The sequence below is a fragment of the Cervus canadensis genome, chromosome 25 (genome assembly GCF_019320065.1).
Source record: "Cervus canadensis isolate Bull #8, Minnesota chromosome 25, ASM1932006v1, whole genome shotgun sequence".
NCBI classification, from domain to species: domain Eukaryota; kingdom Metazoa; phylum Chordata; class Mammalia; order Artiodactyla; family Cervidae; genus Cervus; species Cervus canadensis.
Window position 1 is genome coordinate 43,670,339 of NC_057410.1, and position 27,424 is coordinate 43,697,762.

The following is a 27,424-nucleotide window of genomic DNA, read 5'->3' on the forward strand; positions in this document are numbered from 1 at the left end:
ACTATTTCTCTGAAAGTAACTTCAAAATATCTGATGGCCACAAGCATGCCTTCATGCTATGCTTACCCTTAATCATCTCTCATGAGATCACCATGTGTTAAACTCAGTGATTTCCAAGAATTTTAGCAGTAACCAAATTGCTTTGTTTTCCTAACCATGCCTCTCTCCCAAGCCAGCATGTCCAGATATATGTCTCTTAAATAAATTCCATATGATGCAGATTTTTTTAATAGAGAAAAATGAAATATTTCTTGGAGAATTTCAGTGCATTGCTTTACATAATTACTACCACCCTTGGGTTAAGGAAAGGCAGATCTGGATTAATATCATGCAACACAGCCCTAGAGTAAAAGCCAGTCACCCACTCCAGTCTGGCCTGTTTCTCACAGTTCCAAATGTGTCCGTTCGGAGGCCTCTATTTGCGACTTAGCCCAGCCAGCTAAGGGCCAAAGGGCAGAATCCCCTGGACCCTTATCTCATTATCTTTGTGTTAAGTAGCTAGAATAGGAAAAAGAAGTCCAGAATGTCAGTGGCTAAAAGACAAAGTAGGGAAAAGCCCATGAAAATAGAACAGAGGAAGGTCGGAGGACTGGAGTGAGAACCTCAGGTGAAACAAACAGCCCTCCTGGCTAGCCCAGTTTACATAGGGCAGGCTCAGGGGGAAGAGAAAAACCGTTTAAAAAGAGGAGCCAAAATTGGGCCTCTGGCCTCTCTTCTGTTCGCCTTTCCTTTAGGGTCAGCCTGTCCTCATGCCTCGAGGGTGTACGTTCCTTTGCTAGCCAAGTAAAACTCTGAGCTGTAATCGAGCTGTAACATGGGTCTCCTGTTTCAGTTCTTTGCGGTGAGACAGAACCAAGGAAATTACACACTCCCCTTGACACTTGCATACTCTTACTAAAGCTGTTGTGCTGTGAGTGTTTGTGATTTAAAGGTAACAAACAAAGCACAAAGAAAACTTTTCCAAGGGGTATAATGTCCAGTGATTTCTCAAACAACTGTATGGTAAATTTCTGTTCAAAAGGAGAATAGGATTACTTGAGCTCATTGGATTGCCTCTTAACCAGATTCCTATCAGGGGTCGCAAACCAGATTGAACTCTTAGAATCATCTGCAATGGGTGCTGTTCTCATAAAGTGACTGAAAAAAATGTACTAAAAATATATTATGAGATGTAATTTATTGAAACCAGAAGCAACTAAATGTAAATAAATACCGGCTGACATGTTCAACATTCACTACTGCTTACAGAACACCTCTTTGGTGCCTGACTTTGTTCTAGATGCTTCAGATGCACCTCTGAACAGAGTATGTACTTGAGGCATTGGTTCCCCTTGAGCTTATTTTCTTTCATGAGATGACAGGTCGAGGAATAAATGATACATTACGTTAGAAGATAAGTGATGTGGGAAAAAATAAGGCAAGGAATGGAGATAAGGAATGTCTGCTCGGTATTATGGGAAAGAGGGGAAGAGACATTCAGAGAGAAAGTGACATTTGAGTAAAGATTTAAAAGTATACAAAGAGTAAGGCATGTGAAGGTAGAGCAGGCAAGCATTCAGAATGAGGCAACAGCAGGTGCAAAGTTCCTGAGGCAGAAAAAGGTCTGGGCTGTGTCCAGGGAACAACAAGGAAACCAGTGTTGCTTGCTGATGTGGGCGTTGAGTCAGAGAACAAAGGGTAGAATGGATCCTAACAGCTGGTTTAGCTTTTATTCTCAGTGAGGCAGATATTAATTGGAGGGTTATGAGCAGAGAAGTTACATTATCTGACTCAACTTTTAACAGGATCACTCCAGTTCCTGTGGCACGCTTTTTAAATTAGGGAACTCGTTAGAAGATTCACAATTGAAACGTTCTACTTTTCAAAAATGGCTTATGTACAATTTATGTAATTTCCTTGTGAAAATGTTATGTGCTTTCCAGGTGATGAGTGCATATTGACTTGCTCTTTTTGGCTAAATGTAGCAAAAACCAGGTGTAAATGTGTATTTGTTTCTTCCCCTCTAATGCTACTCACCTGTCATAACTGACGCCTTTTTCCCCCTCAATGGATATAATGTTACAACTCTTGATAATGCTCCTGGGCCCTGTGGAAACCCACTCTAAATTTTCTTGCACGTGTCCTGTGTTCAGTCCTGCCTCTGTCCCTCCACCCTTACTGCTCATGCTGCTTGGAATGTCATCCCTGACTCCTTTCCACCAGCCCTTCAAAGTCAGTTCAGTTCCTCTAAAGTCTCCACTGCTCATTTCCATTGCTACAAATATTAACACTTTCTCCAAAACATCATACTCAGAATGTGCATCATCGAGTTTAGCATCTATTTGTGAGTTGCACTATGTTTTTAAACAGTTTCATGTATTTGCTTTTTCTATTTAACCAGGGATCTCCTGTAAAACTGGGTGCTTGTCTGTGTGAGTCTCAGGTCTCAGCTCACAATAGGTGCTCAATAATTACCTGATGCTTTGTAGTTTAACCCTTCGACTCATTTCTAGTCAATATATCTATCACAGTGAGACTAGGCTATTCAAAAAGCCGAGTTTTCAGTGCAGGCATGTCCTCGGAAAGCCTGAGGGGATGGCTGAGTCCACCGAACCAGGTGAGGGAGCTACTCTAGTTTCGCTTTGGAGCTGGGACGCCAGTGTCGCTGTTCCCCTTCCCAGGTGCTGAATAGCTGAGACACGTTTCTTTACTATCCCGTGAAGTGAAAAAGCAGTTGATTGGTGTGTCTTTTCAGCTACTATTAACTTTAATCTTTGTTTTGCCTCCTTGTTACTTTGTTGCACTGCATTTTGTGGTAGCATCTATTGCACATGGAAAGCTTTTGTGTTAGAAAACATTTTTATTATATATTCTAACATGTTATAGTCCACCACAATAAGCAATTAATCAATTGATAGCAGGAAGTAATCAAATGCTTCATTTCAGAGTTCCTAAGCATGAAAGACACACATTCAAAATAAAACAATATGTATAAAATGTGTGTGTAAGATCAATGTATCTAAGGAATAGAGAATATATTTTCCAATATAGTCCTGGCCAGGTATATATCAATTTGAGTTTCAAAGAAACACAAACTTGTTATTTCAATCATGAACGAGCTGAAATTGGTTTTGTAAATGGATGTCAAGGGTCAGTAGTAGGGATAGTGATTAAAGATGCATTTGTCTAGGCTCTTCACATATTTTTGTTATCAGAAACAATCATTTCTTGTCATTGAGATGCTTTGCTTTCTTTAAAACCAGTAGTGATTGTAAATGAAAATAAGTGTACTATTGAATTTTATACCTTACATTGTTTTTAGTGATGGAAGTCAATGTACCTCGGAGTTCCCTTCAAATGAGATGTAATGTTGTAGTCTACACAAAAAACTAACTCCTAAGATAGCCACCTGGACCCAGAAAGCATACTAAAATCAAGTGTATCATTTGAATGGGGCTAAAATTACTGCCTTGATCTTCTGCCTCTATAAACAGGCATTTGTTTCTACCGTTGAAATGAGGAGGAGCAGACAGGACAGATGGAAGAAACTCCACTTAGACCCTGTAATGCATGCAGGAATATGTTTATGTGGGCGCTTTCTTGTTTAAGGGATAAAGTTATTTGCTGATAATATAATTCAGTTTCTTAGCCCATTAACATTTGATGTTTGACTTTCAGTGAATCAGTCTTGAGGAAGATTATTTTTAGATATCAGTGTTTCATTTCTAATAAAATCAATGGATGATTTGCATGTATTATTCAAAGGAAGAAAGAATTCTGTTATTCTGTATTAACTCATAAAAAGCTTATAAAGGATTATGGGGCTTTTAAAAAATATTGTCATTAAAAATAATCACAGCCATCTTTTCCCATATTATCTGACTAACAATCCTTGCTGTATACTTCAGGCATGAACTTCTAGAAGAAGCTCGGAGAAAGGGATTACCTTTTGCCCAATGGGATGGGCCCACTGTAGTCGCATGGCTAGAGGTAAGAGAATTAAATCAGAAGACTTTCAATCCAATCCAATTTTTAGAGACATGTAAAGCCAGGTTCCTGACATCTTCATTTTTCCGGTAGTCTGGAATAGCTTATAAAGAGAATGTTTGCTTTATCTAGGGACCCACAGTCATAGCTGTGATTTTTCTCTGATGCTTTCTTGTGACTGTGGCAGAGCAGTAGGCAGTGAGATGAAAGTTTTAGTAAATTCCGTACTCTTTATATCTAGAGTTAGTCAAGAAACAATTCTTGAGTAACACTCCTCGGAGAGTAAAGCATCTGCCTGCAATGTAGGAGACCTGGATTTGATCCCTGGGTCAGGAAGATGCCCTGGAGAAGGGAATGGCAACCCCCTCCAGTATTCTTGCCTGGAGAATCTCATGGACAGAGGAGCCTGGCGGGCTACAGCCCATGGGGTCACAAAGAGTCGGACATGACTGAGTGACTAACACTTTTGCTGTGTGGTTGCTAGGAAGCATCTGTCTAGTACATTAGTCCAGGGCCCTTCCTCATCAGCAGGTTAACAGAGAAGAGCCATCTCCATATTTTTAGCACTTCTGTGTGATCCAAGACTTTTGCAGCCATTCCTTTGCTTGTAGAACATTCCTGAACATGAAGGAGCCAGCTAGATTTAGAGATTTGTGGAGTTTTGCAGAATGCACAAACCCTTGTTCCCTTCAGTGTCTAGACTGAATGTTTTTAACGAAATGAGAACTACATTTAGCATATCCTGCACAACACAATGGCCTGGATAAATGAATCAATACCTGATCAGCAGAAGCAGACCAGGATGGTGAAGAAAATACATATTTGACCACAAAGGGCCCTTTCATACCACTTCTCAATAGTTTCACTGCCCCTTCCATTCAGTTCTCTAATGTGGGCTGTTGGCAGCTGCTAGGATATGCTGATGTCAAGATGAAGGGGAGTATGGTCAGTCCACCATATCCATGGGTTCCCCGTCCATGGATTCAACCAAACACATTCAATCTGAAACAAATCCCTGGATGAGCCCTGGATAGTCAGGCCCCATAGGGACTCTAGCGTCTGCAGATTTTGGTCTGCGACATCCTGGAGCCAATAGCCCAGGAACACCAAGGGACTGACTATATGAACTTTTGTTGCTTGGCAGAGGCAATTAGAACCCATTGTTTTAAAAGGTTCAGGATTATAAAATCGTTCACCTTCATTATTATATCAAATCCAGAGCTAATGAATTAATCAATGAGAGACAACAAAACTCATTTCAGTTTAAAAAATTATCTTGCACAGATAAATATAAAAACATGCTTTGCATTTTTTTTTCCTTTTGGACTGAGTGAAAGAAGCCTGTGTCTTGCTTTATTTTATTTTTTCATATCAGTCAGGAAATTTTTTAGCTTATTAGTGATCAGAGCTGTTCTTCCAAATATGTCTTTAAAATTACTATATTTTAAAAATCAATTTTAAGACAAAATGTTTAAGAAAGCCCACCACAAAACTGAGAGCAACTCATTGTGCAGTTTCTCTCCAGCAAAACAAGCTACAGTTTCACAGAGTTAGCTGCTATTTTGGCAACTGATGAAAATATCCTTTATTTAAAAAAAAAAAAGATTTACTGACATTAAGGGCCTAGGAAATGACAGGCAGTGACGTTTCTGCTAATTAAAGCTATCCTGAGCACACAAAAATTGCTCCTAGTCTGCTCCCTAAAGTGACTGAAATTATAAAATGGAATAAACACAGTGAGTGAGGTGGGTGATCCAGTGAATGAGAGCTCTTAACTTTCACCTCCTTTAGTACCTCCTCGAGTGCACAGCCCACTGAGTGGTGGATACAAATAAGTCTGATGCTTCACACACCATTTATAGACACCAAGAACTTTGTGAAAGTCTAATCAGGGATGGGGGCTTTCCAGGTAGCGCTAGCAGTAAAGAACCTGCCTGCCAGGGCAGGAAATGTTAAGAGTCGTGGGTTCCATCCCTGGGTCTGGAAGATCCCCTAGAGAAGGACATGGCAACCCACTCCAGTATTCTTGCCTGGAGAATATCATGGACAGAAGAGCCCAGCAGGCTATAGTCCATAGGGTCACAGAGTCAGACATGACTGAAGTGACTTGGCACACAGAGCACAATTAGCAATGACCTTGGTAACCAGGTATTGGCAACCATGTATTGGTAATGTTAACCAGTATGGAAGTCCAGATATCTTAGTATAGAGGAGGTGAAAAGAAGTGAAAATCATCCAGGTCCAGTGAAGGTATATTTAGATGTTTAGGTATTTTGAACAACTTTAGTTTACAAACTATGAATTCAAATCCATCTTTTCTTGTATATAATCATATCTGTCAAGGCAAGGTCAATTCCTGTGCCTAACACGTAGGAGATGCTATTGTCAGCCATGCACCACACCTGTCTCCTTTCTCTTATCTCAGTCACAGCCCAGGCCACATTGGATGAATGATTTCACTTTTTAATTCCTCTACAGAAGCAAGCAACCCTTTAACATAGAAGAATTTTTAAAATTAAAAAAAAAAATCAGTATTAGTTATTTATCATCACGTAGCAAATTATCCCAACACATAGCATTTCTTTTCCTCATGACTTCTGTGGGTCAGGAATCTGGACATGGTTTACCTATGGCCTCTATCCAAAGTCTCTCACAAGACTGTGGGCAGAGTGTCAGCCCAGGGCCCCAGTCATGTCAAGACTTGACTTGGAGGAAAATCCAATTCTGAGCTGACTCCGCTCCTTGCTGCTGTTGGCCAGAGACATCTGTTCCTTTCCACGTGAGCATCTCACAGGAGTGCTTCCAGCTCGACAGCTGGCTTCCCCCAGAGCAAGAGCTCAGAGGAGAGGGGCAGAGAGGACCAGCTGGAATGAAGCCCGTCTGTTCATAACCTAACCTAGAAAGTCACATCCCATCACTTTCGCATGTGTGCTAAGTCACTTCAGTTGTGTCTGACTCTGTGCAATCCTATGGACTGTAGCCCGCCAGGCTCCTCCGTTCACGGGATTCTCCAGGCAAGAGTACTGGAGTGGGGTGCCGTGCCCTCCTTTAAGGGATCTTCCCAGGGATCGAACCTGGGTCTCTGGCAAGTGGGTTCTTCACCACCAGCGCCAGTCCCTTTTATCACAGTCTTTTCATTACAGTAAGACTCCAGGTCCAGCCCCAACTTGGAGGAAGTGGGTGATACAAGTGCAGGAATATCAGGAAGTGAGATAATTTGGAATCATCTTAGAAGCTGCCTAAAACAAAGCCTTAGAAATAATAAAGCCACATCCCTTCCATTTTACAAATGAGGGCAATAGGGCTGAGGTACAGAGGACTTATACAACTCACCAGGGACAGGGAAGGCCCGAGCCCTCTGATTGTTCGTCTAGAGCTCTTGACGTTATATATTGCTGATTTGTGGTTTTTCTTCTCTTGTTTCTTCACTTGCGCTCACTCTCAGCGCTCTCTCCTTTTGCTCAGTCTGTTCATATCAACAAATAAAATACCCCCCAAAATAGTATTTTAGCTTCTTAAAAATTTAAACTCACCAGTAGGTGCCCCACTTCTTATTCACAGCTAACGACGAGGGAGCGGGGAGCGGGATGGCAAGAATATTCCTTACTAAGCGTGTGTAATTCTGATGTTCCAGCTCAGTGCATCCACGCTGGGCTTCACATGTGTGCTGGGCATTATGCTCTGTTCATTGCACTCCCAATTCAACTGTCTTTCCAAAGCCTCACAGCAAAGTTGAAAAATCAGAATCCGTAATTTCTAGAGCATTATTCGTTTCGTAACTCTCTTTAATTAATGTTTTACAGGTGCTGATACTGTTAGCCTCTTCCATTAGCCCATCATTTCATTCTCCAAAAAGCATTTTCCTATTTAGCATCTAATTGAGCACATACAAATTAGCACATAGCATAGGTAGGTAGGTTGGAAATGTCGCTTAGCCACATTAAAGCCTTTGATCAAAAGCACTCAGAATTCCAAAGGAGAATTATAAATTGAAGTCATTTATTAAACAAATGTGTTAATTGAGCCTTTACCAAATGTGGCTTGTAGCTGTTCTTCTCCTTAAGCTCTAGAGGAGATTTGGTGAGGTGCAGCTATTATATTTATCCCTCATAAATTCGTTGTTAAATTGCAGACCCTGAAGGCTACCTTTCCGATCTTTATTTCCGTTACTGCCTAACTGGTTCTTTGAATAAATTAGTTAATGTCTTTGTGCCTCTCTCTGCTCTGGGGGAAATAATAATAGCACCTCTTTCACGGGGTTGTGGTAATAAATGAGTTCATACAAGTAAGGTAATTAGAATACGATCTAGCACATAGCGTTAACGGTTAACTATGGTTATAATCTGGGTACATTTTTTCCCCAATCCAACAGCTCTGGTTGGGAATGCCTGCTTGGTACGTGGCAGCCTGCAGAGCCAATGTGAAGAGCGGTGCCATTATGTCTGCTTTATCGGACACTGAGATCCAGAGAGAAATTGGAATCAGCAACCCTCTGCATCGCTTAAAGCTCCGATTAGCAATCCAGGAGATGGTTTCCCTAACCAGTCCTTCAGCTCCTCCAACATCCAGAACTGTGAGTCCGTTTGCACTCCTCCCCTCTCCCAGGGCTGGGCGGACAGCAGCCTCCCCAGGCCCACAGAGCAGAACTGTGGCAGCAAGCATGTCAATGTCAGCATGCATTATTCCCAGGAGATCTAGCTTGCTCTTCATTAACCTTGCTGCTACTTTTAATAGGTTTTCAATTGAAGAGCTGTGAGTCCTATCAGAATTGAAGGCTGCAACCAAAATAGACTTTCGAGCTAGCCTCTAAAGTTTAGATTTTTCTCCCAAGCAAGACCAAGAGTTTATTCTTCCGTGAGATTTTTCCTTTTTAATGTAATCCAGCATCTCAAGAGATGAACTCTAGGCAGCAGTACTTTTTGAAGCTGTAATGCTAAACTCACTACCTCTTAAGCGGTTTTCATAAATGAAAGTACCTTAATATTTAATGTTTTATAAATACCATGTGAATTACCTGCCCCCAAAACCTGTTTGCTTTTTATTTATAAATCCCTATTTCTCTCATAATTTTGTCCCTGTCTTAATATTAGAAAAGAACAAAATATTTTAAAAAGGAATGCCAGATGACAAATTCAAACATTGAGAAAAACTCGCAAATAACATTCTTTCTTTCCTTAGTCCTTCTCCAAATTATATCATTTTCTGATAAAGAATGTGATTTCTGATGTTAATTGGATTTTTCTGGTTCCATGTCTTATACAAAAAAGAGAAAAAAGGAAAAATGAGGTAAGTTCAAATACTGGGCAAAAGATAGGAAAGTAAAATTATTTCAATTTTCAGGCACACAGCTAACTTGAGTATAACTTTTTTTTATATGGTCTTAATGTATGGATGTGAGAGTTGGACTGTGAAGAAAACTGAGCGCAGAAGAAATGATGCTTTTGAACTGTGGTGTTGGAGAAGACTCTTGGGAGTCCCTTGGACTGCAAGGAGATCCAACCAGTCCATCCTAAAGGAGATCAGCCCTGGGTGTTCATTGGAAGGACTGATGCTAAAGCTGAAACTCCAATACTTTGGCCACCTCATGCGAAGAGCTGACTTATTTGAAAAGACCCTGATGCTAGGAAAGATTGAGGGCAGGAGGAGAAGGGGACGACGGAGGATGAGATGGTTGGATGGCATCACCAACTCGATGGACATGGGTTCGGGTGGACTCCGGGAGTTGGTGATGGACAGGGAGGCCTGGTGTGCTGCGGTTCATGGGGTTGCAAAGAGTCGGACACGACTGAGTGACTGAACTGAACTGAGCTGAACTAAACATCACAGTAAATTGGAGAATTGGTTTCATTTTATTACATATATTCTTATATTCCTTCCCAGTGCACTAGATTCCAGTGCTAGAAACACAAAGTCAAAATTTAAAAGTGTTTATCTTTCTTATAAAATTCCATTTTAACTTTTTCCTAAGATATATTTAGGAGAAAATATATACTTTAACAAATTCTTATATATAATTTCTTGAAAGTGAAAGAGGAGAGTGAAAAAGTTGACTAAAAACTCAACATTCAGAAAACTAAGATCATGGCATCTGGTCCCATCACTTCATGGCAAATAGATGGGGAAACAGTGGAAATAGTGGCAGACTTTATTTTGGGGGGCCTCCAAAATCACTGCAGATGTTGACTGAAGCCATGAAATTAAAAGATGCTTGTGCCTTGGAAGGAAAGTTATGACTAACCTAGACTGCATATTTAAAAGCAGAGGCATTACTTTGCCAACAAAGGTCTGTCTAGTCAAGGCTATGGTTTTTCCAGTAGTCATGTATGGATGTGAGAGTTGAACTGTAAAGAAAGCTGAGCACTGAAGAATTGATACTTTTGAACTATGGTGTTGGAGAAGACTCTTGAGAGTCCCTTGGACTGCAAGGAGATCCAACCAGTCCATCCTAAAGGAGATCGGTCCTGGGTGTTCATTGGAAGGACTGATGCTGAAGCTGAAACTCGAATACTTTGGCCACCTCATGTGAAGAGTTGACTCATTGGAAAAGACCCTGATTCTGGGAGCAATTGGGGGCAGGAGGAGAAGGGGACAACAGAGGATGAGATGGCTAGATGGCATCACCGACTCAATGGACATGAGTTTGAGTAAACTCCGGGAGTTGGTGATGGACAGGGAGGCCTGGCGTGCTGCGATTCATGGGCTCGCAAAGAGTCAGACACGACTGAGCAACAGAACTGAACTGATAGCATATTAAAATGTATATAAATGTTATATACTATAGCTGAAGTACTACTGAAGCTAAAAAAGTAATTCAGAATATATTTAAAATAAAAGCTGAGAAGGCCATTAAAATAGTTACTATAAACAGAATTCAGATCTGATGATGAGTTTTCCTGAGTAACTTCCAACTGAGAGAGAAGTTATCATGACTGGTTTCTGTTAACATTCTCCTCCCAAGAGCAGATTTGAACAAAAATATTTAAAATTCCTAATCTTGCAAAAGTAAAAGCAATGGAAGTCCCAACTTAAAGATGGAAAATAGAATGTAACTGATTTATATTTGGCATCCTGTTTCTTAAAGGAAACTTGAACAATTAAGCACTGTTTTTCTAAAAATGTCTAAGCAAACTGAAGGAACTTAAATCAGAAGCTGTGAAAGGTAAGGGCATACTCAGTTGTTCAGAGAACAGTCAAATGTGAAGAGAGCTTATGAGACCCTCCTTCATCTATTCTCAGTTCACCTCAAAGGCTTTATTTCCTCAGATCAGGATCCCAGGAACACAGAACTACTTTAAATTTCCTAAACTTTTATGATTTGGGTTGATCATAAGCTTTTTCAGTTGTTCTTCTCCTGCCTGGCACATTCTTCCCACTCCAGGGTCACTGGCCTCCAATTCTTTCTCCCTCTGATGATCCCTGAATGTCCTTCCTCTGAAAAGTTTTCACCAAACTCCAAAGTCTGGGTTTGCTTCCCTTCCCAAGTTATCGCTCTGTATACTTACAAAAAGCTATTACATAATTTTCTCTCCTTGATTCATCCCACACTAGGCCAAGAAGGTATATTACCAGGTTTTCCATAGTCCCTAGGCCTTAACTCCGGAGAAGGCAATGGCACCCCACTCCAGTACTCTTGCCTGGAAAATCCCATGGATGGAGGAGCCTGATGGGCTGCAGTCCATGGGGTCGTGAAGAGTCGGACATGACTGAGCAACTTCACTCTCACTTTTCACTTTCATGCATTGGAGAAGGAAATGGCAACCCACTCCAGTGTTCCTGCCTGGAGAATCCCAGGGATGGGGGAGCCTGGTGGGCTGCCGTCTATGGGGTCGCATAGAGTCAGGAACAACTGAAGCGACTTAGCAGCAGCAGCAGCAGCAGGCCTTAACTCAGTGCCTGGCAAATTGTAAGTAGTCAATAAATATGCATCTTAATATCATGATTTTATAAGTCATACTACCCACCACTACACAGGATATGAAATATGTATGCCCTGACTACAGAGAGAGGGTAACCATGCTAAGAAAATGAAGACATGTTCACAAGCAGGTTTAGTAGAAGATGACAGTTTTATTTCTTAATGTGAGATAGAAGCAGAGTGCTCTGGCATTCCAAGGAGGAAAAAGTCACTCCTGATTAAGGCTCAAAGATAAATTAACATTTGAAAGACAGGTAATATATTGTTAATTATTAAAATCATTAATATTTTCACTCTTAACTTTTTGATAGAGACCTTTACATTCTACTTTCTTTCTCATTTTATAAAAATAAATTATTTTTACATATTATTTTGTACTTTTAAAACCCAATAATAATAGAGCATGAATATTTTCCCCATTTTATTAATATTAAATATGTAATGTAGTATCATTGTTTTTTTGTTTTGTTTTGTTTTGTTTTGTTTTTCTTTTCTTTTTTTTTTAAATTTATTTATTTTTTCAGTGGGTTTTGTCATACATTGACATGAATCAGCAATAGATTTACACGTATTCCCCATCCCGATCCCCCCTCCCACCTCCCTCTCCACCCGATTCCTCTGGGTCTTCCCAGTGCACCAGGCTCGAGCACTTGTCTAATGCATCCCACCTGGGCTGGTGACCTGTTTCACCATAGATAATATACATGCTGTTCTTTCGAAACATCCCACCCTCACCTTCTCCCAAAGAGTTCAAAAGTCTGTTCTGTACATCTGTGTCTCTTTTTCTGTTTTGTATAGGGTTGTCGTTACCATCTTTCTAAATTCCATATATATGTGTTAGTATGCTGTAATGTTCTTTATCTTTCTGGCTTACTTCACTCTGTATAATGGGCTCCAGTTTCATCCATCTCATTAGAACGTTTTCAAATGAATTCTTTTTAACGGGCCCTTGAGTAAAATTCCATGGTGTATATGTACCACAGCTTCCTTATCCATTCATCTGCTGATGGCATCTAGGTTGCTTCCATGTCCTGGCTATTATAAACAGTGCTGCGATGAACATTGGGGTGCACGTGTCTCTTTCAGATCTGGTTTCCTCAGTGTGTATGCACAGAAGTGGGATTGCTGGGTCATATGGCAGTTCTATTTCCAGTTTTTTAAGAAATATCCACACTGTTCTCCATAGTGGCTGTACTAGTTTGCATTCCCACCAACAGTGTGAAAGGGTTCCCTTTTCTCCACACCCTCTCCAGCATGTATTGCTTGTAGACTTTTGGATAGCAGCCATCCTGACTGGCGTGTAATGGTACCTCATTGTGGTTTTGATTTGCATTTCTCTGATAATGAGTGATGTTGAGCATCTTTTCATGTGTTTGTTAGCCATCTGTATGTCTTCTTTGGAGAAATGTCTGTTTAGTTCTTTGGCCCATTTTTTGATTGGGTCATTTATTTTTCTGGAATTGAGCTTCAAGAGTTGCTTGTATATTTTTGAGATTAATGCTTTGTCTGTTGCTTCATTTGCTATTATTTTCTCCCAATCTGACGGCTGTCTTTTCACCTTACTTATAGTTTCTTTTGTAGTGCAAAAGCTTTTAAGTTTCATTTAGATGCCCATTTGTTTAGTTTTGCTTTTATTTCCAATATTCTGGGAGGTGGGTCATAGAGGATGCCTGCTGTGATTTATGTTTGAGAGTGTGTTGTCCTATGTTCTCCTTAGGAGTTTTTAGTTTCTGGTCTTACATTTAGATCTTTAATCCATTTTGAGTTTTATTTTTGTGTATTGGTGTTAGAAAAGTGTTTCTAGGTTCATTCTTTTCAAGTGGTTTGACCAGCATTTCCCAGCACCACTTGTTAAAGAGGTTGTCTTTTTTCCATTGTTATATCTAACTTGCCTCCTTTGTCAAAGATAAGGTGTCCATAGGTTCGTGTATTTATCTCTGGGCTTTCTAGTCTGTTCCATTGATCTATATTTCTGTATTTGTGCCAGTACCATACTGTCTTGATGACTGTGGCTTTGTAGTAGAGTCTGAAGTCAGGCAGGTTGATTCCTCCAGTTCCATTCTTCTTTCTCAAGATTACTTTGGCTATTCGAGGTTTTTGTATTTCCACACAAATTGTGAAATTATTTGTTCTTAGTTCTGTGAAAAATACCGTTGGTAGCTTGATAGGGATTCATTGAATCTATCGATTGCTTTGGGTAGTATAGCCATTTTGACAAAATTGATTCTTCCAATCCATGAACACGGTATGTTTCTCCATCTGTTTGTGTCCTCTTTGATTTATTTCATCAGTGTTTTATAGTTTTCTATGTATAGGTCTTTTGTTTCTTTAGGTAGATATACTCCTAAGTATTTTATTCTTTTTGTTGCAATGGTGAATGGTATTGTTTCCTTAATTTCTCTTTCTGTTTTTTCATTGTTAGTATATAGGAATGCAGGGGATTTCTGTGTGTTAATTTTATATCCTGCAACTTTACTATATTCATTGATTAGCTCTAGTAATTTTCTGGTAGAGTCTTTAGGGTTTTCTATGTAGAGGATCATGTCATCTGCAAACAGTGAGAGTTTCACTTCTTCTTTTCCTATCTGGATTCCTTTTACTTCTTTTTCTGCTCTGATTGCTGTGGCCAAAACTTCCAACACTATGTTGAATAGTAGTGGTGAGAGTGGGCACCCTTGTCTTGTTCCTGATTTCAGGGGAAATGCTTTCAATTTTTCACCATTGAGGGTGATGCTTGCTGTGGGTTTGTCATATATAGCTTTTATTATGTTGAGGTATGTTCCTTCTATTCCTGCTTTCTGGAGAGTTTTAATCATAAATGAGTGTTGAATTTTGTCAAAGGATTTCTCTGCATCTATTGAGATAATCATATGGTTTTTATCTTTCAAATTGTTAATGTGGTGTATTACATTGATTGATTTGTGGATATTAAAGAATCCTTGCATTCCTGGAATAAAGCCCACTTGGTCATGGTGTATGATTTTTTTAATATGTTGTTGGATTCTGTTTGCTAGAATTTTGTTAAGGATTTTTGCATCTATGTTCATCAGTGATATTGGCCTGTAGTTTTCTTTTTTTCGTGGCATCTTTGTTGGTTTTGGAATTAGGGTGATGGTGGCCTCATAGAATGAGTTTGGAGTTTACCTTCCTCTGCATTTTCTGGAAGAGTTTGAGTAAGATTAGGTTGTTAGCTCTTCTCTAAATTTTTGGTAGAATTCAGCTGTGAAGCCATCTGGTCCTGGGCTTTTGTTTGCTGGAAGATTTTTGATTACAGTTTCGATTTCCTTGCCTGTGATGGGTCTGTTAAGATCTTCTATTTCTTCCTGGTTCAGTTTTGGAAAGTTATACTTTTCTAAGAATTTGTCCATTTCATCCAAGTTGTCCATTTTATTGGACATTGTTAATTACTGCATACCTCCTTTAATTTATTTAACCAACCCCCTAATATGGGACATTTTGCTTATTTAGCAGTTTTCATTGTATTTACATACAGTACCATAGTGAGTATGACTGTAGTTATATTATTACATTGACTGTGGTTATTTCCGTAGCAATATTTGTATAGAGGGCATTTATATTTTTATTACTTTTGAACCTTAGTTGCCAGATTCTATTGTGTAGTCTTTTCTCCCTGTTTGTCAGTGTTAATGACTACATTGCTTAAGTTTACATTTTAAAAGTTACTAGGAAAGTTAAAATGTTTTCATATACTTATTTATTTTAGCATTTAAACGAATTTCCTATTCATAGCTTTTTTCACTTTTCTATCAGATTATAGGAATTTTCATTTTTTTTTTCGCTAATGTGTGAAAGCTCTTTATTCACAGAAGACATATGCCTTTAGCTAGATACCAATACAAGTTGCACAAGAGAGAATTTGTCTCTATTTGCTTTAAAAATAATCTACTGAGTGCTTTTTGTAAATATTTCTTTAACTCTATCTACATGAAAGTATTTACTTATTTTTAATATATTTCAAATATGATTTGCTTTGCAAAAAAATTGCATGTGATTTTAATCCACTACATAAAGTGAAGATGAAAACATTTTAAAGTCATCACCTAAAATTATATACTAGGATTCACTCTTTGAAATTTCAAAAGGAGTTGGCTTTTTTTTTTTTAATGTTATCATGTCTTCTAGAACACTGCCAACAGTTCTGATCATACAAGATATTCCATGTGTTTAGGTTTGGGTTCCTGAGAAAGATGTACCTTGTTCATTCACTCAAATTCTTAAGATAAAAAAATAAGATACTTAGATTAAAAAACAAAAAAACCAAAAAACTGAACAGAACTCTGCCTCCTTTCTGTTTAGATGAGATGGACTAATAGAAAAATCTAATGTTTTCATTCATTATTATTATTTACATTTTTTATTTCTCTGGGCCAGCCCTAATCTTCCAGCTTTCTGTTTCTTTTTCCTAAGCTGTTACTATAGTTACTATAGAAGGCCTCCTATATAATAGAATAGAGATGGAGATATCCGATAATTGAAATATTTGGTTTAAGGGGTGTATCATAAAGAATACATAAATTCTTTAAATATTTCATCTTAAGTAAAAATATGTAAATATTCAAGCACTTGCAAATTTAGATGAAACCCTAGGATTTTTCTTTTAGTATAATTCCAGTGCCTGGAGTTTCACATCATGTTTATTTGATAGCTTCATCCTTTAAACATTTTCAACTTTTTAAGTTTGAGTTTCTTTTTAAAGTGATAACTAAGAGACTCGAAAAGCTATATGAGTGTAGAATTCTCCTGGAAATTTACAAATTCTTCCCTAGACTTTGCTGAAGTTGTATTTCTCATTGATAATGTGTTTTAATATTTGCCCTTATCTAGTCTTTCCAAATAATTCAGCTTAGTGTTCAGACATGAACCAAGTTTATTTAATTTTTGGCTCTATATAATATTTACTTAAATTGCCTAATTAAAAAAAAAGTGCTGTGAAAGTAAAAAGGTTTGGGAACAAAAACAAATGATCTTTGGTAAACATATAATTTAGCAATTTTGAGCAGACATGGAGGGCATAAGATAAGCTTCAACACAATGTACAGGGGAAATACAGAGCATTTATTAAACTAAAGATTTACTTGGGTAGAGATTGTTTAATGAGATTTCTAGTAAAATTGTAGTAGCAGCCAACATCAGTGAGAACTAAGTGCCAGGCCCTGGTCTAAGTGTTCTACATGCCGTAACTGATTTGAGTCTGAGGACAATGCTGTGAGATGGGTACTTTCATACCTGTTTTACAAATGGGAGGGATTGAGGAACAGAGAGGTTAAGTGACTGGTCCTAAGGTCGCACCCCGGGTGGTTTTGCCCCAGAGTCTGTGCTCCTGACAAGGGTACTTTCCTGCTTCCTACACTCTACCAGTTTTCCTTCTTTTTCACAACATTTTTTCAGGCTACTTTGGTTCCCCTTTACATAATTATTAACCTCCTAAGCCTCAACCTGTAAGTAAATAAGGTGAAATATAGTTGTGTTAAATTAGTCTTATTATATGAGAAATATTTTTCCTTTTATGGTAGAGAAACATCAAGTCAGATTAGGGAGAAATGTGGATATAGGCCATTTTAAATGTGGAAAGTAAATTTCAAATTAATTTACTCTGAAGGTCAATTTTAAAGTAAAAAATGCTTCAAAATGATGTAAGTCATTACAGAAGTTACAGCTAGATAAGGTTCAGGGTTGTTCTGAGGTCTGGCTGCTTTATTTATTTTGTTTTTCTGACAGCAAGAGAATTATTTTCCCCCAATTACCTTTCATAAGTTATCCCTTTAAACTCATTTTAATATTTAGTTTTATATCATAACTCTCTCCTGAATGATTTAATTAGGTAAGTGCTTTAATTCTTAACCTCCTTTAGGAATTTCCCTTCTAGATGTCAATTGATAATACTAGCTGAATATTCTACTGCCTCTGGGCTAAGGTAAGGCTAGCAAGGCACCTCCAAGGAAACTGAATGGGGGTCTCACTGTCAGTGAGGACCTTGCATTTGCATGATCCTGAAAGTGACTGCTTCCTTAAATGGAGCCCCCTTGACACCCCACCTACCTCATCCTAGTCCCAGCCCTGGATCAGAATATTGCATCATAATTCAAAATTATTAGCATCTTTTATAGTAAGAGTATGTAGTTTTAGCCTACTTAACAGATGTAGAATCTGGAGAAGCTTAGGAAATGTCCTAGCTACTGAGAAGTGGCACTGCTAGAAGTCAAACCTCTTGATTATAATTTAGTAAATTTCCAGATAACTAAAATTTTAGAAATCATTTTCTAGGCTCAAATGGTATTTGCCATACACATACCAAAAAAATCATTTACCGGTTTGCATTCTCCAGTTCATTTATTGGGAGATTGCAGCATGGATTACCAAGGGCAGTGAGTAAATGATTTTCAGTGGCTCTGAGAAAGCCACAGCCAAATGATATGATGCTTGTCCTTATGCTTTTCCAGGCCACTTTTTGCAGTCTTTATCCTTGGACTCAAGGCACCAGTGTCCTATGGCCTCTGCTTGCTTGAAGCATCCCAACTCTAGCTATTCTCTAAGATGTGCTCTTTGCTGAAACGCTCATGCTCTAAAGCACCCTTTTTATGACTTATCCAGACAGAAGTTCCATCCTTGAAGCTGGTGATAAAAAGAAACAAATCTTAATAATTGACTTACTACCCGTGGGCTTGCTTATAAAATAAACTTGTTGAAAACCTCAACTAATGCCTAAGTGGTTGGGCCGTATAGAAGTCATTTTATGGGTTACTTTTCAAGTCTCTAGAGCAGGCAGTGTTCCTCCCAAGTAAAACTGCAGAGCACAAGTGAACGACCAGCTTACAACTTCTGGAAGTTTGCCAACCATACTTTAGAAAATTGTCCTGGATATATGCTCATTTTGCATGCAAAGGTACAGATTAATTCATAGCCTTGAATCCTACTCACTCCAGAATAAGGTGATAGACTGGCAGATATAGACTTTAAATAACCTGCAAAAGAGATTATGTGAAGTGAAGTGAAAGTCACTCAGTCATGTCCAACTCGGTGACCCCATGGACTATTTCCATGGAATTCTCCAGGCCAGAATCTGGAGTGGGTAGCCGTTCCCTTCTCCAGGGGATCTTCCCAAGTCAGGGATCGAACTCAGGTCTCCTGCATGGCAGGTGGAGTCTTGACTAGCTGAGCCACAAGGAAAGAGATTGTACATATCTACATCTCAGTATGAAATAATACCGGTCAGGTTTCTTACAGAAGGAGGGAGATCTTCATTTCTTGGATTCACAAACAAGGTGGAATCTGTAGACAGCATTGTGAAACAATCTGGCTTAAATGAATTTCCTCTCGAGTAACCATCACTGAAGCTCGTGATGAAGAGACAGCACAGCCATTCAGGCAAAGCGGCGTCATCACTGAATTTAAGGGGAACGTGACAGCTGAGTGTAAAACTCTTCTTCGCAGAGTACACTCCTCAAAACGTCAGTGAAAGCAGCTTCTGCCAAGTGGTTTAATAATCATACATTCACATGCAACTTTCTGTTTATAATGAGCACCATTTTTAGAAGCTGGGGATAGAGGGAGGGGCTTTTAATGACATGGATGCCTCCTGTATTATATTTTACAGTTGTGTAGTTTTATCTTTTAAGGAAAAATTCATTTATACTCAAAACTCCAAAATGGTAGGAAAATGAGAATTCTATATGTATAAATGATACTTATCCTTTGAGATCTTTATGCCTGTATGATTTACTTATAATAATGAATATTTACTGTTTCATTGCTCAACCATGATTAATTCTCTTCTCCATGAGATTTACCATATGTTGAATTATACTCATCAATTTAGTTTATATGCAGTTATTTTTAAAATTATATTAAATTGCATTATTTATAATAGAAGCTAAGTTAACATGGTACTGTGTTGGTAGAAAAGGCCAGAGAAAATTATGGTAATGATGTATATTGGGGTATCAATTTCGCTACTTCCAATTCTTTAAAACGAGACCCCTTCCAAAATAAGTAACAAATAATACATAGGATATATATTTCACTGTACCTGTAGAATTGATGTACTTGGACAATGTTGAAATGTTCATAAAGATATCCCAGGGAAATGGTATTTGATGGGAAGTGGTTCCCAGTGATCTCTATGTTACTAAATGGACTTTGGTTTAGAAATTGTATGTAAGTCAGTGTATAAAACAAATACCATGGGTTGTTTTTCTTAAAAGGAAAATGAGACTTCATAATAGAATAGCGCCTGGTAGAGGGAAAATTCCCTTTTACAATTCTTCTTCTCTATAATGGTGTAGGATACTGCTGAAAAATCAGGTAACCCAAGTTTTGTGACTTCTGACAATATTTACTGAAAAAAAAACCTTTTATTACATCCAAAATAGCATTCCCATTCTTTTTTCTCTATAAGAATGTAGGAAAACAACATATTCACTGAACTGTAAAAGGAAGAGGTCATTTGGGAAAAACTGATATTGATTTCCAGGCAGGTTATGATAGTACTTTCAGCTTTGTATTGACAACCAATTTTCTCTTTCCAAGGGCATTGAAGAATCAAAACTTTGTGAAGGAAATATTGGTAATAACATGACAAAACACATGTGCCTTTGTTTACTGAAGAAAAAATATTCTTCTACAGATCGAATTTATTCAGTTCTCCATGATTACAAAAAGATGGATGCAATAGCCACATACCTTTGAAATGCAAATTTTGATTAAGCCTTTTTCCTGATTAATAATTACAGAAGTGTCATGTTAAATCTGTCCCACGTGACCTTCACAGCATGCCTCTTTCTATTTAATCTTTTGAAATAGAAGCAAAAGGGAGCTGTGAGCAGCCAGCAGTGCTGTCTCTTGCACACTATAGAAGCAAGAGCGTGGTGGTGTTACTGTGGGGTACCATTAACTTACAGAGGCGCTGCCTTTCTTCTTTTCCACTGCTTCCTCCCGTGGATCCCCCCGCTCCCCTCTGGGCCTCCTCGCTAGCCTTCAGGCAACGTTTGGGTGACCCATGAAGAAATGGAAAATCTTGCCGCTCCAGCAAAAACGGTTAGTCTTTACAGCTTTGTTGAACATACAAAAACATTATTTTGCTGCTATTTGCATGGAAAAGCTATTTTGTTTACCGTAGAATCAGAGTAATGGGTATGTTCACACAGTGATATGCAATGATTATGGTCTAATTTCACTGCATTTAGACATTTTTAAATAAAGTCATACTAGATTATCATAATGTGGTTAATATAAGAGTTTGTAACATGCAAACAAGTAATAAAGGATTTAATAATATTTATCTATTCCGCAACATTGGAAATGTTTGATAGCAAATATCACTTAAAACTCAGCATATTCCCAGGTAATGCATGTTACCAAACCCAATTAAATTTGTAATAGAATGTATAGATTGAATATCCTTTTTAAATGCAATCATTTAGCTTCTTGTACTTTCCCATCTCAGATACAAAGCTTCCTTCTCATCACCCCCATGAAAAGTGTCCATTTGGTATTAAAAGTACATGCTTAAAGAAATTCATGGTGACTCATAATTGTCAGCTTTTAAAAATACAGTATTATGTATAGTCATTTCTCATTTAAAGTAGCAAAGTTGGGCATGCCATGCATTTTATTATGAGCAACTTATTTTAATTTAGTGTCCTTTTCATTTGATTCATGTTTGAAATTGATTATTTAGCTTATGATGAATAGAAATGCCAGTGTTGTTTACTAATTACATTTTTACTCTAGTTTGTTGCACTTGGTCTTCTCTTATTGAGTTTTATTTGTTGCTGCTTGTTGAGACCCATTTCATCACTGCAAAGCTTAGCTGGAGGGATGCAGTTCCTTTGTCCACTCCATTAATTTACTTTGTACAGGATTTCTCCATCATCTGTATGTATACACATTTGTGCATTGTATATTTGTAGGTATATAATCAAAATTTTTTATTATAACTTATTATGAAAAATCCCACAGTTTTAAGAGTTAAAAAGGTTTGGAATGACCAGATCAAATGTATCATGAAAACTCCATATATCACATGTGTGTATTTAATTAGCCTAAATTAGAAATTACATAGGTGCCCTTGTAGTCGCCCTTGAACTCCTCAGTTGATTACTGTGGATCTGAATAAGGATCTGTGTATTTATCTTCCTGTGTCCTAATTAACATTTTAATAGCAAAACAATTTTGCTTCTACTAGGAAAAAATTTACTGTATTAATTTGAGATTAATTTATATTTATCTGCTTTATTAATCATTTCCTGCTGCTAACACAGAAAGAATCTGAGGAAGGAAGCTGGGCCCAGGTAGGAAATTCATATGCTTTAAAACAGTATCATTTAGTAGGCTATGAATATATAAAGTAAGAAAACTGTATGTCGTAATATTTTAAATCTTCACTTGGTTTAAGATTAGCTTAATTGTGTATTCAACTTTATTATGTTTAATACTATATAGGTCTTTTTAAATCACCATATTTTGCAATCAAGAAGATGACTGTCATTTTACACCTGGCCTCTTTTGAAAGGAAAATTTCCTTTATCCTTTAAAAGAACTACAATGTAAACTTCTTGGAAATCGCCCTCTGAATATATTTAATCAGGAATCATTTATGTTGGATGTAAGGGGAAGAGGAGAGATTTCAAAAAATTTGTTTGGAATCACCTATTCTTTAGGTGGCACTAGTGGTAAAGAATCTACCTGCCAATGCAGGAGATGCAAGAGACATGGGTTCAACCCCTGGGCCAGGGAGATCCCCTGGAGGAGGAAATGGCAGCCCACCCCAGTATTCGTGAGAAACCCCATGGAAGAGGAGCCTGGAAGGCTGTGGTCCATGGGGTCACACACAGTAGGACACGACTGAGTGACTGAGCACACACAAGCTTTATAGTGTAATGGAAACTGTGTGAGAAATGGAGTTGGAGGGATGTGGGTTAGCTTTGCGACTGCACGTCAGAAGTCACTCCCGTTTATTGAGACGACATTATGAGCCAAACATCTGTAATTTGAACATACATATATGTTTGTAGGGAAGCTGTTCCTTTTTCAACACTTCTGCATTATACTACTAAACTAAAAGAATTACTGTGTTACAGGTAATGTGATTCAAACTTTGTATGAATTTTTTGGTAGTTATTACTAGGACCTTGCTGCTGTAGCTGCTTAGTCGCTCCGTCATGTCCAGCTTTTTGTACCTTCATGGACTGTAGCTGGCCAGGCTCCTCTGTCCATGGGATTTCCCAGGCAAGAATATTGGAATAGGTTGCCATTTCCTTCCCCAGGGCATCTGCCTGACCCAGGAATTGAACCCGCGTCTCCTGTGTCTCTTACATTGCAGGCCCATTCTTTACCACTGAGCCACCAGGGAAGCCCAGATACTACTAGGACCTACATTTAGTAACTTAGGGCTGCATTAGGTTTTAATTTTGCTAAGCATTTCATTCTTTAAGAACACACAAAATAAGAGGGACACCTCAATTTTAATTAGAAACACATGTTCTAATTGGGACTTTGATAAGGATCTGAATGGAAAATATTGTCAAATTAATAGAGAGTAATAATTCTTTTTAAAAATTGTTTTAGTGGCGATGGTTGATTTGGGTTTTATTTTTGACTTTTACCAACAGTGTTTGGTAAGATCAGTTTATATTGATATATTAAAGAATTAGATTATATTTTACTTTTTGGTCATGCTCTGATTCTTTAAACACAAAATCTGTATTGACTGATATCTATAAAAGAGTGCATCAATTTTTATAGAGTCCTGGTTGCATGCTTCACTAGGTAACAACAGAGGCCACATAAAGCTTCAGCATTCTGCCCTCTAGCCTTGGGGCTCCTTTCTCCCTTCATTTACTGGAGTTTCTGTTTTCATGTCAAGATTTGCCATCACGCCACCGCACTATAAGAGTAGCATTGAAGAGAAGGAAATGGTGGCGTACTGACAGATAAAGATAAAATAAGTTGGATTAAATAAATCTATCTATACAAAGTCAGGATCTTTCAGCTCAGCCTTTGTTTATATCATTCATTTTTAACTTTTGAATTTAAAATGTATTTTGTATAAAATGTACTTCCTTTTGAGAAAACAGAAGTGAGCATAATGATTCACTCTAGGCAAGGACCTTGTAGGCAAGGACCCAGACTTCTACTTTGTACAAAATAAATCAAATTTAGAGGCTAAATATAATTTCTGCTTCATTTCAATATATAAAAGAATTAAATATCAATTAAAATGAAGGCCCATATCCTCCAATTACCATCTCATTTTATTGGTTAAGAAACTTGACTGCTATAAAACAATTCTAGTGTCCGGTTTTTCTACAGACCCTGGCATATGGAGATATGAACCATGAGTGGATTGGAAACGAATGGCTTCCCAGTCTGGGGTTACCTCAGTACAGAAGTTATTTTATGGAATGCTTGGTAGATGCAAGAATGCTAGATCACCTAACAAAAAAAGATCTCCGCGTCCATTTAAAAATGGTGGATAGTTTCCATCGGTAGGTTTTAGGTTTTTTCTGAGATAATTTAAGTGAAAAAGTAATTAATGTATATATTGCTAGAACATAAAGAGATATTTAAGAAATATAGAGTATGTGCTCTTTGAAACATCTGTGTATATCTACTTGGCAAAAATATCTTCATGTAATGAATTGCAGGGACTGTCTAATGTAGAGCTGGGTGCATATTACATGCCCAAAGATGACAGAATTAGACAGTACAAAATTCTCATACAGTGTGGATCTTTTCTCCCCCCTGTATCTTTAGGAAATTTCATGTTTGCAATTTGAATCTATGTGTTCATTGTAGAAAAATATTTATTAAGAATAAATTGATCAGTTTCAACTATAGATATATGTAGTTATAAATTAAATAACTTAGGGATATGCTAGAAAAAAATTTGAGAAGGAATTCTCCTCTGAAAAACATTTTTGTTTTTATATAAATCTTTCGGTGCTTTTGCTTATTTGTGCATTGATTTTCAGAAAAAAAAAAACAGTGAATAATACATAAGACAGTGGTAAGAACACAGAGAAGTAAATTGCTGTGATTAAAAATATGAAAATTCTTTTTTCAAGTTGTTTATTATCCAGGGGGTAAAAAAACACTTTTTATAATACCATGTCATAAATGTAATGTTATAGCCTGATCTCTTTGTAAGTCATCTGCAAAACTGTCAGTTGTATTATTATCATTTTATATATAGTTAATTATAGTAAATAAATATAAATCTATACAATTTGGCAAACTATTTGCTCACATCCTGTCCAACATTTAATTAATGACTGAAATTAAAAGGTATAAAAATCACATATGTTAATGACATAAAGTTAGGATGAAAAGATAATAATTGAGATTCTTCAGTCAAATTTATCAAAATCTTTTGAATTTCAACAGTTGTTGACACTATTGGATTAAATTTAGTAGAGATAAATATAATACCATTTTTAAAAACCATTAAAATGCTTGATTGGGAATTCATTATTTAAAAGCAGTTCAATTGAAAAAAATATTTATAGTTGACACAAAAGTCTCAGTTCTGGTTAATGGCTTGACAGGGCATATCTGTACTGTGTTTACTGGCAGGCACAATAAAAATCCTACTCTCAGGTGAGATGACGACAAGAAACTGTATTCATTTATGGATATTAAACTGTGATAGAGTGGTAGAAGTCTAGGGGAAAGGAAGGAATTAAATTTAGATTGGATAGGGAAGAATTCAGATAAATTTACTTATGTTTTAACATATGTGATAGAAGAATAATATTTGCTCTCTTGAATATATACTTTCCTATTTCAAATAGGTGTAGATTATAGAGTGGGTGATTTATGTCCAATAGAAAAACATTGTATCGCTATTGCTCTATAGCACACACTGTGAGGCAGTGAGTTCTCTGTCCTTGAATGTTTAAGCCCTCAAATTCTGTGTGGTTGCAACAGATTTTTGCATACCAGAATTTCTGGTGATACACTTGTGCCTGTTTTGTATTCTTCAGTAGATCAGTTTTAGTTATTATTGTTATAAGAGAAATGGTTAACACAGTGATCAGGTTTTAAAAAAAAAAAAATCAACATTGTTAACTGGCCACAGCCCAATAAAAAATGTTTTGGGTATTAAAAAATATTTTAAAGGAAACAAAATTACTCAAATGGCAGAGTTCTTGTTTGTTCTGAGCTCTGACCTAAAGCAGGTAGTACTTGACTGCATATGACAACCTGCTGTCTTTGTAGCTCAGTTTTCCATATGACTGACATTGTTATAACAATATATATATATCCCCTTTATAGCACAATTTTGCATTACATATAAAAGTCTGGCAGAAATTAGGCAAAGAGCCACTGGTTTAATCTCAAGCTGGCTAATGTCTATGATGGTTTTCATATCAGTATTATCTGGTATCCACTGAATTAGTTTAATTGGCCTAACATAACAAAATGCCACAGACCAGTGGCTTAAACAAGAGAAATTTACTTTCTTAAAGTTCTGGAATCTAGGAAACAAAGTGTCAGCATTGTTGGTTTCTTCACCTTGACTTGCAGACAGCTGCTTTCTCAGTGTATCCACACGTGGTCTTTCCTGTGCATGAATACTTCCCAGTTTTCTGTGTTCTAAATTTTCTCTTCTGTAAGGACACTGGTCATACTGGATTAAGGTCTACCCTGATGTCCTTATTTTATCTAAATTACCTCTCTTAAGACCCGATCTCTAATTACAGTCACATTCGGAAGTAGGGTGGGTTAGGGCTTCAACACAGGAATTTGGGGGAACACAATTCATCCAATAGTAGCAATTAATGTAGTTTTTTTTTTTTTTTCATTTTCCTGATTCTGAACTGTTTGAACTCAGCATTGTTTTACTAACAATGCTTAGAAGTGCATCCAGCATGTAAGAGTAGCCTGACCAGTGTATTGTGTCTAAGTGAAGTGAAGTGAAAGTCACTCAGTCATGTCCAACTGTTTGCGACCCCATGGACTATTGCTCACCAGGCTCCTCTGTCCATGGGATTTCCCAGGCAAGAATACTGGAGTGGGTTCCCATTTCCTTCTCCAGTGTATGTCTTTGTCTATAATTCTAAACATTTAAGAAATCACTAATAATCAGTGCTCTTCATTCTTGAGGCCTAGAGATTCTTTCTACCTACTATACTCTTCCATAACCTTTATATATAGTGTCACTGAGTCTTCTTTCTTCTCTTCAAACATCTCTGGGTTTTGGATTTTCTTTTCATGCTTTTCATTGTCTCTATTGTGACCATAATTTTGACAGCCTTGATTCTTCAACTTATTTCCCTATTACCTAGAATTACCTCTTTTTCCCAACTCCTGTTTTGCTATCATATTCATTCTTTCTTAAATCAAAACCTTTAATGTTTTTCTCCTTTGAAAATTGTCCAGTAATTTTCTATCACCTTGACATGTCCCACATTATTCTGAATGCATGTTTTTCTTAATGTAACCCCATTCTCCGTGTGAAATCACATTCCTCCTTATTTCCTGACATGGATTCTCAACTCTGGACAGTGGGTCTCACTATCA

General features: G+C 37.5%; 1 protein-coding gene across 14 annotated transcripts in view; it reads left to right on the forward strand.

Moving 5' to 3' along the window:
• PPFIA2 (PTPRF interacting protein alpha 2) overlaps nt 1-27,424 on the forward strand; it is a 481,936-nt gene that overhangs the window by 438,200 nt on the left and 16,312 nt on the right. For 4 of the 14 annotated variants that reach the window (XM_043446294.1, XM_043446295.1, XM_043446299.1 and 1 more), the window contains 5 exons: nt 3,888-3,969; nt 8,339-8,539; nt 20,873-20,935; nt 22,162-22,191; nt 24,194-24,387. In XM_043446294.1, the coding sequence (XP_043302229.1) occupies nt 3,888-3,969; nt 8,339-8,539; nt 20,873-20,935; nt 22,162-22,191; nt 24,194-24,387 (570 nt within the window). Of the gene's footprint in view, nt 1-3,887; nt 3,970-8,338; nt 8,540-9,144; nt 9,253-20,872; nt 20,936-22,161; nt 22,192-24,193; nt 24,388-27,424 lie in introns of all 14 variants that reach the window. The other 10 variants (XM_043446302.1, XM_043446303.1, XM_043446306.1 and 7 more) reach the window with 5 other exon arrangements.